General features: G+C 58.8%; 1 protein-coding gene and 1 long non-coding RNA gene across 4 annotated transcripts in view; one reads left to right on the top strand and one right to left on the bottom strand.

Annotated features, from left to right (window-relative positions):
* CDK12 (cyclin dependent kinase 12) overlaps positions 1-7,430 on the top strand; it is a 35,924-nt gene extending 28,494 nt beyond the window's left edge. The window contains exons 13-15 of one of the 3 annotated variants that reach the window (XR_011682918.1): positions 1,355-1,795; positions 4,078-5,852; positions 7,377-7,430. Coding sequence is in view for 2 of the 3 variants with exons in the window: in XM_071450555.1 (XP_071306656.1) it covers positions 1,355-1,795; positions 4,078-4,757 (1,121 nt within the window). In the remaining variant the exon portion in view is untranslated. Of the gene's footprint in view, positions 1-1,354; positions 1,796-2,532; positions 3,091-4,077 lie in introns of those variants that run through there. The other 2 variants (XM_071450555.1, XM_071450556.1) reach the window with 2 other exon arrangements.
* Positions 7,431-8,508: 1,078 nt separating this feature from the next.
* On the bottom strand, positions 8,509-11,797 carry LOC139601603 (uncharacterized). Its single transcript, XR_011682968.1, has 3 exons — positions 11,604-11,797; positions 8,925-9,183; positions 8,509-8,790 (listed from the first exon to the last, which is right to left on the bottom strand). It is a non-coding gene; the product is annotated as an uncharacterized lncRNA (long non-coding RNA).
* Between the last annotated feature and the right edge of the window lie 755 nt (positions 11,798-12,552).

Here is a 12,552-nt window from a genome sequence, read left to right as displayed (position 1 = left end):
GGGATGTGGAGCAGGAGAGTTCTTGGCAGAAAAGAGGCATTCGGTGCTGTGGGATGTTGAGTGCTTTGGGATGTGCAGAGGGGATGTCCCTTGCTGTGAGACATGGAAAAGGGGTGGTCAGTGCTGTGGGACATAGAAGAAGGATGTTCCTTGCTGTGGGACATAGAAAAAGGATGTTCTTTGCTGTGGGACATAGAAAAAGGATGTTCTTTGCTGTGGGACATGCAGAAGGGGTGTTCATTGCTGGGGGATGTGGATCATGGCTCTGGGATGTGGGGAGCAGGTGTTCCTGGCTGTGGGATATGGGGAAGAGATGCTGATAGATGTAGACCTAGGACATGGAAAAGGGGTGTTCCTGGCTATGGCATGTGAAGAAGAGGTAATTATTTCTGTGGGATATAGATCATGGCTCTGGGACATGGAGAAGTGATGTTCCTTGCTATGGGACATGGAAAATGGGTGTTCATTGCTGGGTGATGTGGATCATGGCTCTGGGATGTGGGAAACAGGTGTTGCTGGCTGTGGGATGGGGATCATGGCTCTGGGATGTGGATAAGGGCTGTTCCTGGCTCTGGGGTGTGGATCATGGCTGTGGGACATGGGGAAGGGCTGTTCATGGCTCTGGGACATGGGGAAGGGCTGTTCTGGCTGTGGGATGTGAGGAAGGGCTGTTCATGGCTCTGGGATGTGAGGAAGGGCTGTTCCTGGCTGTGGGATGTGGATAAGAGCTGTTCCTGGCTGTGGGATGTGAGGAAGGGCTGTTCATGGCTCTGGGATGTGGGGAAGGGCTGTTCCTGGCTATGGGACATGGGGAAGGGCTGTTCATTGCTGTGGGATGTGGATGATGGCTCTGGGAGGTGAGGAAGGGCTGTTCCTGGCTGTGGGACACGGGTAAGAGCTGTTCCTGGCTGTGGGATGTGAGGAAGGGCTGTTCTGGCTATGGGATGTGAGGAAGGGCTGTTCCTGGCTCTGGGACATGGGGAAGGGCTGTTGTGGCTCTGGGATGTGGGGAAGGGCTGTCCTGGCTGTGGGATGTAAGGAAGGGCTGTTCTGGCTATGGGATGTAGATAAGAGCTGTTCCTGGCTATGGGACATGGGGAAGGGCTGTTCTGGCTGTGGGATGTGAGGAAGGGCTGTTCTGGCTATGGGATGTAGATAAGAGCTGTTCCTGGCTATGGGATGTGAGGAAGGGCTGTTCTGGCTATGGGATGTAGATAAGAGCTGTTCCTGGCTGTGGGATGTGAGGAAGGGCTGTCCTGGCTGTGGGATGTAAGGAAGGGCTGTTCCATCACCACGTGCAACACCACAATCCCACCCCTCACCTCCCCACCACCGCTCCCCGTGTGTCCTGCAGGCCTGGGCGACATCACCCAGCAGCTGAACCAGAGCGAGCTGGCCGTGCTCCTGAACCTGCTGCAGAGCCAGACCGACCTGAGCGTGCCCCAGATGGCCCAGCTGCTCAACGTGCACTCCAACCCCGAGATGCAGCAGCAGCTGGAGGCTCTCAACCAGTCCATCACGGCCCTGACCGAGGCCACGGCGCAGCACCACGAGCCCCCAGCGGCGGCAGCGGAGGAAGCGGCGGAGGAGCCGCCGGCAGAGGTGCAGGAGGAGCAGCAGACTCCGGAGGCAGCCAGCGCTCAGGGAGACATGCAGAACGTGCTGGCAGTTCTGCTGAGTCAGCTGATGAAGAGCCAGGAGCCTGGGATAACCCTGGAGGAGAGCAACGGGGAGAAGAGCAGCGAGCAGCGGGGCTCCAGGAAAACCCCGACGAGGCATCCCGAGGAGAGCACAGGTAAATGAGAAACACACCTGGGAGTGTGGGAGCATCCCAGAGAGTGCTGCAGCCAGGAATGAGGGCTTGGAGTGGTGGGAGAGAGGCAGCAGGGGAGTGGATGGGAGGAGGGAAGGGGGTAGGATGTGGTTGGACATCAGGAGGAAAGACCCTGCCTCCCCTCCCTGCGGTAAGTGCTGGACTGCTCAGGAGGTTGAACAGCTCTAAACAGCCCAAACAGGCAAATATTACCCCAAAATCCATGAGTGCTCCACTGGGAGTGGGCCAGTGCAGATGAATTGGAGGTTTTGGGGTTTGCCCAAAAGTGCAAGGGAAGTTGGGCAGGTCAGTTGTTCCTCAGACCCCCCAGCAATAAGTTTGCATGTCCAGGGAAGTTTTTTGCACAGGATGCTGCTGCACCTCTGCATTTTTTCCCAGCTCTTTTTCACCATCCCCTCCCTGCCCTCTTGAATAAATAAATAAATAAACCTGCAGAGATGATTTTAAAGAGCTGAAATAATGGTGAGTGCTGAAGGGAGGGATAGTGGCAGCTGTGTGGGTAAAACCTGAGCATCCACAAGTGCCTGGTTCTACCTGGAGCTGATTTTTGAGCCCTGAAACTGAACCAAACGAGTTTAAAACCCCCTGCTTGTGTCAGTGAGTGAGCTCTCGGATTTCCTTTCCAAAGGTGAGTGTAAATGTCTCCATGTCTTTTTTTTTTTTTTTTTTTGTTTCTGTTGATTTTTTGAATTTATTAGCAACAGCCTGTGACGACCTCACCAAATTGTAGAAGCGCCTCCTGAGTTTGTCTCAGACTCTCCGGGGAGCCTGTTTTGGCCCGATCCCACCTCCTGCAATGTAGCTGAACGTGCTGTGTTCTCGTGCCTTCAACACCCGCCCACCACGAGCCAGTTGTGATCGTGCTTTTTTTTTTTTTTTTTTCCTTTTTTTTTTTCTCCTCTTTTTTTTTTTTTTTCTTTTTTTTTTGTTGTTGTTGTTGCCCTAGTCCTGGAAGATAACTAGGTTACTGTAGAGCAGATGGAATTCGATGCCGTTGTTCTCTGTTGATAATTCTTTGGAATGATTTGCTGTCCCCCAGATCAGCTTGGCTTTACAAATTATACCTGAAGATTGTTTTTGGGGTTTGTTTTTTTTTTTTTTTTATTTTGTTTTGGTTTTTTTTTTCCCCGTTGATGTTTTATTTTTCTGGATTTCAATACAATCTAGTTTTCAAAGTGGACTGACGGATACGGGTGGAGGGGTGGTCCTGGAAGACTACTGGTTTTCACAATAAAGTTTGACCTTTTTAATAACCAGTTTTGCCAATGATTTGAGGATCTGATTCCAACAAGGTGTCCGTGGGCTCTGCCATCGCCAGTAATTCCTTCCCCCGTGGGCGAGGGAGAGGAGGCAGCTCAGGTGTGTTGCTCCAGAAGGAGGCAGGGCTGGTTTTGGGAGTGGAGCAGCTCCGTGGTGTCACCTGCAGCCCTGGTGGTGTCACCTGCGGCCCTGGTGGTGTCACCTGCGGCCCTGGTGGTGGCACTGCCTCAGGGGAGGGCTCTGCTGCCTCTCCCAGCTCCCAGCCCGGCCCCTTTGTACTTCCTCAGCCTCGCAGGCTGGGACAGAGCAGGGGGCGCTGAGGGTGACGGAGCTTTCTTCTTCCAGGAAGGAAACAAACCCTGATTTGGGAGCAAATCGGGGCTGAAGGGGCAGGGGGGAGGAAGCAGAAGGCTTTTCTCGTGCTCAGGGCAGTCTGCTCGTGCAAATATTCGGGGGGCCAGCTTGTTTTGGGCTCTGTTGGCAGCAGGGCTGGGGTGGGTGGGTGGGAGGGGCAGGAACGCGTGCCCCGCTGCCCTGGGGGTGCTGAGGGGGCACTCGGGAGCTGGCACTCGGTGCTGGGCTCGGGTTTGTGTCTGTGCAAGGCTGCACATCCCGGCCACGCTGGCCCCGGAGCCGGGCGGTGCCGCTGCCCGCGGGGAGCGCGGGGCTGGCGTGTGGCTCCACATCTGCCTCCTGCTCGGAATTAGCCTTTGATCCGGCAGCGGGAATTCCCTGCACGGCTGCCCAGGTGTTAGGACAGCTGTTGCCGGCGAGCTGGGTGCGCGGGGGCCGGGGCGAAAGCGTTAATGAACATTGTTAATGAACGTTGATCTCCCAGCCAGCCAGTTCAAACTCTTCCTTCCCTTCGCCTCTTCCCAGAGCATCCCAGAGCGGGCGGCCTCGGCAGGGCTCGGTTTTGATTTGCTTAGAAATGTCTTTGTGTCTGTTTGAAACGGTGTTTAAAAGAAGTCACCCTTCCACAGCGTGTCCTCCTGGCATTGTCCCACCAGAGAAGAGACCCCCCGAGCCCCCCGGACCGCCGCCGCCTCCTCCCGTGGCCGAAGGGGATCTCTCCGGAGCAGCCCAGGAGTTGAACCCGGCCGTGACGGCTGCGCTGCTCCAGCTCCTTTCCCAGCCCGACCCGGAGCCGCTCGGCCTCGCCTCGCAGGAGCCGCCGGCCCCGGACTACGGCCGCCCGCAGCCCGGCAGGACTTACAGCACCGACAGCTCCGAGGGGGGATTCGGTGCCGAGGAGCTCAATACTCCGGGCCAGACTCTGCTAGAACCTTCTTCTGCCCAGCCCTTGGGGAAAAGCAGGACCTTCTTGGGCTCCGTGAGCCACCTCGGGGAGAGCAGCAGCTACCAGGGCACGGGCTCGCTGCAGTTCCCCGGGGACCAGGACCTGCGCTTCGCCAGAGTCCCCGGCAGCGGCATCCACTCGTTCGGCAAAGCCGAGGGGAGCAACAGCAACGCGCTGCTACATCCAGAGGCCAAAATGCAGAGTTACAGCGAGCTGGGGCCGGGAACGGGCGGCTCCAGCGGGGCAGGAACGGGTCCCAGCTGGGGCGCCCCAACCCAGGCGCCGTCTTCCTATGGGAAGACGTTCCGAGGGCCTGGCCGAGTGCCTCCACGGGGGGGCCGGGGCCGGGGGGTTCCCTACTGAGATTCCTGGGATCCCCCCCCTTGCCTCTCCTCTCCTTTAGCCACAGGACTTGATTTTTTTTTTTTTTTTAATTTTTTTAATTTTTTTTTGTTGTTGTTTTTTTGGCCAGATCAAGGTCTCGTCCGCATTTCAGCTGCTGCAGAGCTCCCTGGGCATCCCTCCCTCGCTCAGGAGATGCCAGAGGGTCCCCCACTGGCCTCCCCTGCTTGGTTAGTGACAAAAAGAATCCCAACCCTGCAGCAAACTGAGCTAGGAGAGAGGAGGGATTGATGGAAAAGTAGGAATGGAAGGAAGAAGGAATTTTAAAAATGCTGTTTCCCCAAGCTGGGCACTGGAGTTTGCCAGTGGGTCAGGGAGGGCTGGGGGGAGGCTGCTTCCCAAAGCGGTTTTATTTTTGTTGTTGTTGTTTTGTTTGTTTGTTTTCCCCTTTTTCTTAAGAAAAAAAAATGAAAGAACAAACGAAAAGGGGAATTTATCGATGCAGAGGCACCTGGATGGGTTATCCCAGCATGGGGACCTGGGATGTGACACTGGTTGTGTTTGATTTATCTGAGTCGCTTTCTTTTCATAAAGCATCCAGTTTTCCCTCTGCTCCAGGGCCAGTCCTGTCCCCTGTGACAGCAGCCTTAGTACATTGATTTTTGGGAAGGATCTCTGGGTGTTGGATCCCTCCTGCTGTAACTTGGCAGTGGGAATTGTCTTGTTCTTTTTTTCTTTTTTTTTTTTTGTCTTTTGTTTTAATTTTTTTTAAGAGCCGAGGAGAACACCTCCCTGAAAACCAGGGATTTCTGCCATTTGTAACTTTCAGAACCCTTCAAGAATTAAAAAAGACGGAACAAAAATCCCAACATCTGGTGGGATTTGCCAGCAGATGGGAGTGATTTGTCCCCGGAATCCTGGGCCAGTGCTGCCCATCCTGCCGAGGTCGGTCACATCTCAGCCCTTTGAGGTTTTCCAGGTGTTCCTGTGTCATTTCCATGAGCATATTTCTATTTTTGTTGTTGTCAAGGAAGTATTTACGATGGATTTTCTCCTCCCACAGACCCTTGCGCTGTTCATTTCAATGAGACTTAAAAAGAGATGAATAAAACAAAGGTACCTATTTATCAGCTTTTTTTTTTTTTCCCAAGTAGACCTTTCCTATGGAAAACATTTAATTTTAGAGCCGACAGTTCTGGAGTGTTAAAGGGGAGGGGAATTTTGGGGTGGGCCGAGAGACCTTCTTGCTACTAACAGGATTTAATTTCTTTTTTATACAGAGAGATAAATTTAAATAAATGCACCTGAATAGGTGATGCTTCTCCACCTGGGGAGATCCTGCCTTACCCAGCTTTGCCGTGGGAGGAAGGAAGGGAGAGAAATTCAATATATAGATATATTTTTTATTTTTATTTGCTGGTGATATGCAGGGACCGGTGGCTCCCAGCACTGAGGAGCAATGCTGTTTGCAGAATTCCCACTGGAAATTTGTAGGGTTTGGGATTTTTTTTTTTGTTGGCTTGATGATTTTTATTTTTTTTTAAACTTAGTTCATGCCTGATGTGCAGAGAGAAAAAAAGAGAAGTTCTGTGAGACACAGAGTGCACTGAACCCACCGAGAGGCTTTAGGGGGGGTTTAATTTCTCTATTTCCCCTTTTCCTGGCACCAGCTCCAGGCTGCCATGGAGCTGCTGCTTTTTTTTTTTTTTTTCTTCCCAATCCCATCCTCTTTGGAAGGAAAAGTCTCGTTCCTGTGCTGAATCCTCTTAGGAAGCTGATGCCTATTTATTGTCTCTCCAAACTGGCACATTCCCAGGAAAGCTGCCGGGAACGAGCTGAGCCCTCCTCAACCTCCTGCTCCCCATGCCGGTCTCATCCTGGCTTTGGGGCCCCACTTTGGGGTGCTTGGTCCCAGTTTGGGGCTCATCAGTCCCGGTTTAGGGTGGCCTTTCCCAGCTGGCCCAGCTCCATCTCCTGCAGCAGGGCTGGGGGCCAGCGAGGGCTCCTGTCCCCTGCCCCAGCCAGGGATGGACATTCCAGGCATCTGTTCCCTGCTCCGTGGCAGCTGCCAGCTGTCCCCAGGGCCCCTCGGGGCTCCTGTGGAAGGTGATTCCATCATTCCTTTCTCTGAGCCCCCTCCTTATTCCGCTCCCACTGGCTTTTCCTAACTGGTCCCGGCCTTTCCATCCCTGCCAGGGCCAGGGGGTCTGGGGGGAACCAGCCTGGCCAGGTCCTGGCAGGCTGTGGGGCCACTCCTGGCTTCCATCACCTCTTTTTCCTTTATTTCCCCCCACCCTTTTATTTTATTTTCGTTTAATTTTACCTTTTTCCCGATGCTCTGCACAAGGAAGACAAAAGGATTCACGGCGTTGGGTGGGATTTGTGCGTTTGGGAGGATTTAAACTGGTGCAGTTACAGACGAGGGAGTGAGGGCAGCTCCCCCCTCCTTCCCCCCAATCCTGGCTCTGGGTTCAATCCCAAATTCTCCCACTGTAGCAGTTCCCAGCAGAGAAGCCTCTGGTCAGACTCTTGCTGTACCTCTCCCGAGTTTCCTTTGGAGACCGAGCGCGCCTTTTTTCGGTTGTACCTTTGTCTCTGTACAGATATTTTGTAATATATTAAAATTTTTTTTCTTTTCAGTTTATAAAAATGGAGAAGTGGAGATTGGAAAATTAAATATTTCCTGTTACTGTATCTTGGTTGCCTTTTGCTCCGTTGCTTCCCCGTAGCCTTTGGAATCACACAGTAACTTGTGTTTTCCTTGGAAAGCCTTTTATTCCCTCCTGGTGAGAGGGGTGGGATTTGGCATTGCCAGCCTCTGCAAGCCCCCAAATTCCACTCTCTAATTAAATTCTGAGCCATCATTAGCCCTGGCTTTCCCCCTGCTCAAAGGTTGGTGGGAGATGCCCGAGCTGGAGCAGGGGACGGTTTGGTTAAGGTGAGAACAGGAACCCCAGAGCTGATGGGAGGCTGGGAGAGGGAAGGATTGAGGCTGAGATTTGGCCCCAAACCCTCTCCCAGCTCCTGGCAGCCTCTGGGTGCTGGGAAGGACCCCAGGGGCTGGATTGTGCCATGAGGGCAGGAGCAGGGAGCTGTGCCTGTGTCACCCTCCCTCCACATCAACCCCTCCGTGCCCTTTCCCTGTGCTGCTCCCACCCCCACCGTGGCTCCTGCAGGACTCAGGTCGGTTTGTCCCAGCCTTTGTGCATCGGGCAGGAATTTGGGATGGGAGCTGCTCCCGGAATCGCCTCCTTCCTGCTCACTTGAGGCTGGGACAGCCGCTCCGAGCTGAGGGGAGCTGGAGGGGCCGTGGCTCCGTGTCCGCGCCTCCATCCCCGCCGAGCCCGGCCGCCCTCTCCCGTTCCAGCCCCGGCTTTCTCGCTCTCCTTTCGCCTGGTTCCGATCCCTGCGCTGACACATCTTAAAATAAAATCCCTGTGCAGATGGCGGGGGGGTGGCGGCGGCGCCGGGCGCTTCCCGGTGCCTGGCACGGCAGGAGCGAGCCCCCAGCGCCCACCCAGAGGCTCCCCCGATTTACGGAGGGGGCAGCTGGGCCCCGTGCACTCGGCTGGATCCCTAACCCAGCCCTCCTGCTCCCTGCCCGCGGCTCCTCCGGGGCCTCAGAGGGGACGCGATGCCACCCCGAGCTTCCTCCCATCCCATCCCAATCCCATCCCAATCCCACTTTCCCTCCCCTCTGCCGGCAGACAAAGCCCCACGTGGCCCCGGCTCCTGCGGCATCCCGATCCAAAGGTGACCAGGCCGTTTTATCCCGTTTAATTTATTTTGGCATTGAACTTCCTCGGCAGCAGCTGCCGTGCCAAATGGCCGGGGGGCTGCCCGCTGTAAATCTCTCCGGCGTTCGGCTCTTCCCGGTTGGATTATTCCCATGTCTGCTCCATCCCGACATTCCTGGCTGCTCCATCCCACCCTTCCCGGCTCCATCGGCTCGAAATGTGGGATCTGGCACCGCTCTCCTTCCTCCTCATCCTCGCAATGCCCTCACGGCGCTGCGGTTGTGGTGGTGGCACCGTCCATCGCATTCCGGAGGATCCTTGGAGCGGGGATGAAGATGGAATGTGAGGAGGAGGAGGAGGAAGACGGGGCCTTCCCATGGAGCAGATCCCCGCGGGCCACCCTCATCCCACGGGATCCTGTCGGAATTTCCACCTGGAACAGGCCTCGCACCTTCCGGGCGGGTGCGCGCGTGTGCCAAGGTGCGCGCACACCTGCGGTGGCACACGCGTGTTCACACGTGTCCGGGGGCGGGGGGTGACTGTCACCAGGTGTCGCTCTCGGCACGGCCACCACCTCCCACCGCGTCCCCGTCCTCCTCCTCCTCCTCCTCTCCGGCTATATTTGTCCTTCCAGCTGCTCCGGCTGTCGGCATTAAAGGTTTTTCATCCAATTTAGACGTTTCCTTCCAAAAACCCGTTCACACCTTTCGCTGGCATTTGGAAAGGGGAAAGAAGAAAAGGACTGAGAAGGATAAAACCACCCAAAAAAAAAACCAAAAAAAACCAAAAAACCCTTGGAGGTGCTGGAGGCCGCGGGTGGGGGATGGACGAGGTGTTGGGGTTCAGTTTTGGGGGCAAAGAGGGGGACATCCTCATCCCACGGCGCCCTGCATTTCCCATCCCTTGGCATCAAGATGCCACATTTTGAGGGCACGGGTGGATTTGGGGTGGCAGCACAGGCACGGATGGGGTTTGGTGGGCACGGATGGAGCGTGGATTCCTCGGGCATGGGGGGGAGGTGACACAGTCCCTGTGCCATGGGGCCACCTGGCCCTGTCCCCTCGCACCGGCAGCTTGATTAAAGCGGCGGCGCGGGCGGTGGCACAGCTGGTGCCTCCTGCCAGCACCCGGAGCGGGAAGCGCCCGCCATTAGCGGCTCCAATTAGCGAGAACGCGGAGCCACCGCGGCCCGGGGGGGTCCCCAGCCCCGGGTGCCCCCCGGTGCCACCTCCCAGGGCATCACCCACCCCGCGTCCCGGTGCCCGCAGTGCCCACGCTCCTGTGCCGCTCTGCCCAGCCAGGGCTGAGCACGCCTCGCTTTTGGGGACATTCCTGCCACCAGATGCCACCTGCCACACGCGGCCTGTGGGAGGGGGGACAGGCGGGGCGGCTCCACCCCAGCGGGCACCGGGATGGGGACAGGGCCCTGGCAGGAGCTGGCACCGCGCTCCGGGCGGGCACATCGCCCTCCCCGCTGCCACCGGCGCAGCTGAGCCAAGGCGCGGGGGGGCCGCGCCTGCACGCTTTCACCTGCCATTTAATTGGATGTATTTTTAATTAATGGCGCCTCTGGGACCAACATGAGACAACATGATCTCTGAATAGGGGCAGGGGAGGAATTGGGGCCGCGGGAGGATTGGGCCGCCGGGTGCCCTTACGAGCCAAACGCTGCCATCAATCACCCCCTACTTTTCGGCTCTGGACTTTTGGCTGGGGCTCAAGGCGGGCGCCAGGGCCACCCCCGCTGCCGCCTGGCACTCGTGTGACGAGCGGCGCGTCCTCAGCAGCTCTCGGCGAGGAAGTTTTTCCCTTTCGCCAGCAAATCCTGCCCCCAAATCTGCTCTTGGGACCATCCCTGGGTCACAGGAGGCATCTGGGGGGCTCCCAACCCCTCTGTGCCCTCCCCGCCGCGAGTGCTCTCGGTGTGCCACCATCGTTGTTTTGTCCCTCCCTCCTGGCTCTGGGGAGGGGACACAGCTGGGTCTGGCGTGTCCCCCCCACCTTCTGGCACAGCCCGGGGGGGCCCGGCCGGGCGGTGGTGCCGGGGCAGCTGCCCGAGCCCCGGAGGGGCGGCGGGGCTGGCCCGTGGCAGGTGCCGAGGCACAATGTAGGGCAGCATTAATATTTAGCGACACTGGGGGGTGGCACAGCTGCCTCCTGCGCTGGAATGCAGACGGCAGCCAGCGGGGACGGCGGGGACAGCGGCCACCACACCCCTGAGCCACCACTGCCACCACAACCCTGAGCCACCACTGCCACCACAACCCCTCCTTGGCCACCACTGCCACCACAACCCTCGGCCACCAGGGCCACCACACCTCCTTGGTCACCACTGCTGCCACCATGGTCTCCACAGCCCCGTGCACCCCCAGCCTGCCCAGAGAAACGGGGGGCACATCACAGCGGGGACATAGCCCCCACAGATCCCAGCACTTGGCACAGAGGAGGTGGAGAGGGTGGTGGCCAAACTCCAGGCCCTTGGAGCCACCGGGGGGGACATCAGGGGGAGAGGAAGATGCTGGGGAGAGGAAGGTGTTGGGGGTCCTGACCTGGCTGTGCCGTGACCCTGGGCTGGCTCCCCAGTGCTGGGGCCACCAGCCACAGTGCCACCATGATGCCAGGGTGATGGTGGCACATGGTGGCCTTGGTGGTGTCACCAGAGCCCAGCCCTGTGCCCTGTGACACTGGTGACAGCGGCCATGGCTGGAAGGGTCAGACCCATCTTGTCTGGATGCTCTGCCAGGAGCAGGAGGGGCCTGTGCCACCAGCCCTTCTGCCTGGTGACTGCTGGTGGCATGTGAGCCCTGGGGTGGCCCTTGCCATGGCCAGACCCTCACTGTGGCCAGACCCTCACTGTGGCCAGACCCTCACCATGGCCAGATCTTTGCCATGCCAGAGCCCCCAGCATGGCTGGACCCTCACCCTGCCCAGACCCTCATCATGCCCAGACCCTTACTCTGCCCAACCCCTCGCCCTGCCCAGCCCCTCATCCTGCCCAGACCCTCACCCTGCCCAGCCCCTCGCCCTGCCCAGCCCCTTGCCATACCTGGACCCTCACCATGGCCAAACCCTCCCCACGCCCACATCCTCCCCAGCCAAACCCTCCCCATGGCCGGACCCAGGCCCTCACCACGGCCATCCCCTGCCCGTGCCCGGCCCCTCCCCGGCCGGAGCCTGTCGGTGGTGCCCCGGCGGTGCCCCGGCAGTGCCCGGGCGGTGCGGGCGCGGTGCGGGCGCGGTGCGGGCGGTTGATTAGCGTGATTCCGGCATTGTGATGCAGAGGCGGTCGGGGCACCAGCTGCTCCTGCCCGGGTGTTTATTGTTACCTAGAGACGCCCCTGGCTCCCGCCCAGCTCCCCCCAGCCCCGCACGATGCAAAATTTATAGCGCGGCGGGTCCCGCGTTAACTCTCTGCCTCCCGGGCGGGGGGAGGCTGCGGAGCCCCCCGGGATGGGCACGGCCGGGGGGCAGCGCCGGGGCTGGCACGTCGGGCGGTGCCACACGGGTGATGCCAGGCTGTACCGTGCCATATCACACCGTATCGTGTCATGCCACCGTGCCGTGCCGTGCCGTGCCAGCGGAGCCCCAGGCCTGCAGCACGGCGTTCCCTGCGGAGTCCGTATCCATGGCACGGCTAATCCTCTGGCCGGGCACGGAGCCAGCCCGTCCGCGGTGCCCGCCGGCTGCCAGCCCGGCTGCTGGAGAGGACACAGCCCCGGCTACCCCCTGTCCCGGCCGGGCCGTGCCGTGCCGTGCCCGCATGTCCCAGAATGTCACCGGCTGGGCAGAGGGGGCGCAGCCGGGCCATGAGGAGCAGGATGGGGCGGGGGGGGCATTGAGGGCATCCGTGCCCTCCTCCTTCCTGCCCCCCTGCACGAAACGGCTCAGCACGGAACGGCACCGGAGCCGCCATCTGCCCCCACGCGACCCTGCCCGCCGCCACTCCCTCCGTGTCCCCGGCCCGCCCTGGTGACACCGATATCGCCGCCACCCGCCCCCGGCCAAGCACCGCGACACCGGCAGCCACCGGGAGCCACCGGCAGCCACCGGGAGCCACCGGGAGCCACCGGGAGCCGGGA

Source organism: Agelaius tricolor, unplaced genomic scaffold (genome assembly GCF_023055355.1).
Source record: "Agelaius tricolor isolate 1412-34295 unplaced genomic scaffold, bAgeTri1.0.p SCAF_31, whole genome shotgun sequence".
NCBI lineage: Eukaryota > Metazoa > Chordata > Aves > Passeriformes > Icteridae > Agelaius > Agelaius tricolor.
The sequence above is the reverse complement of the archived record's forward strand: the minus strand, read 5'-3'. Positions and strand labels throughout refer to the sequence as shown.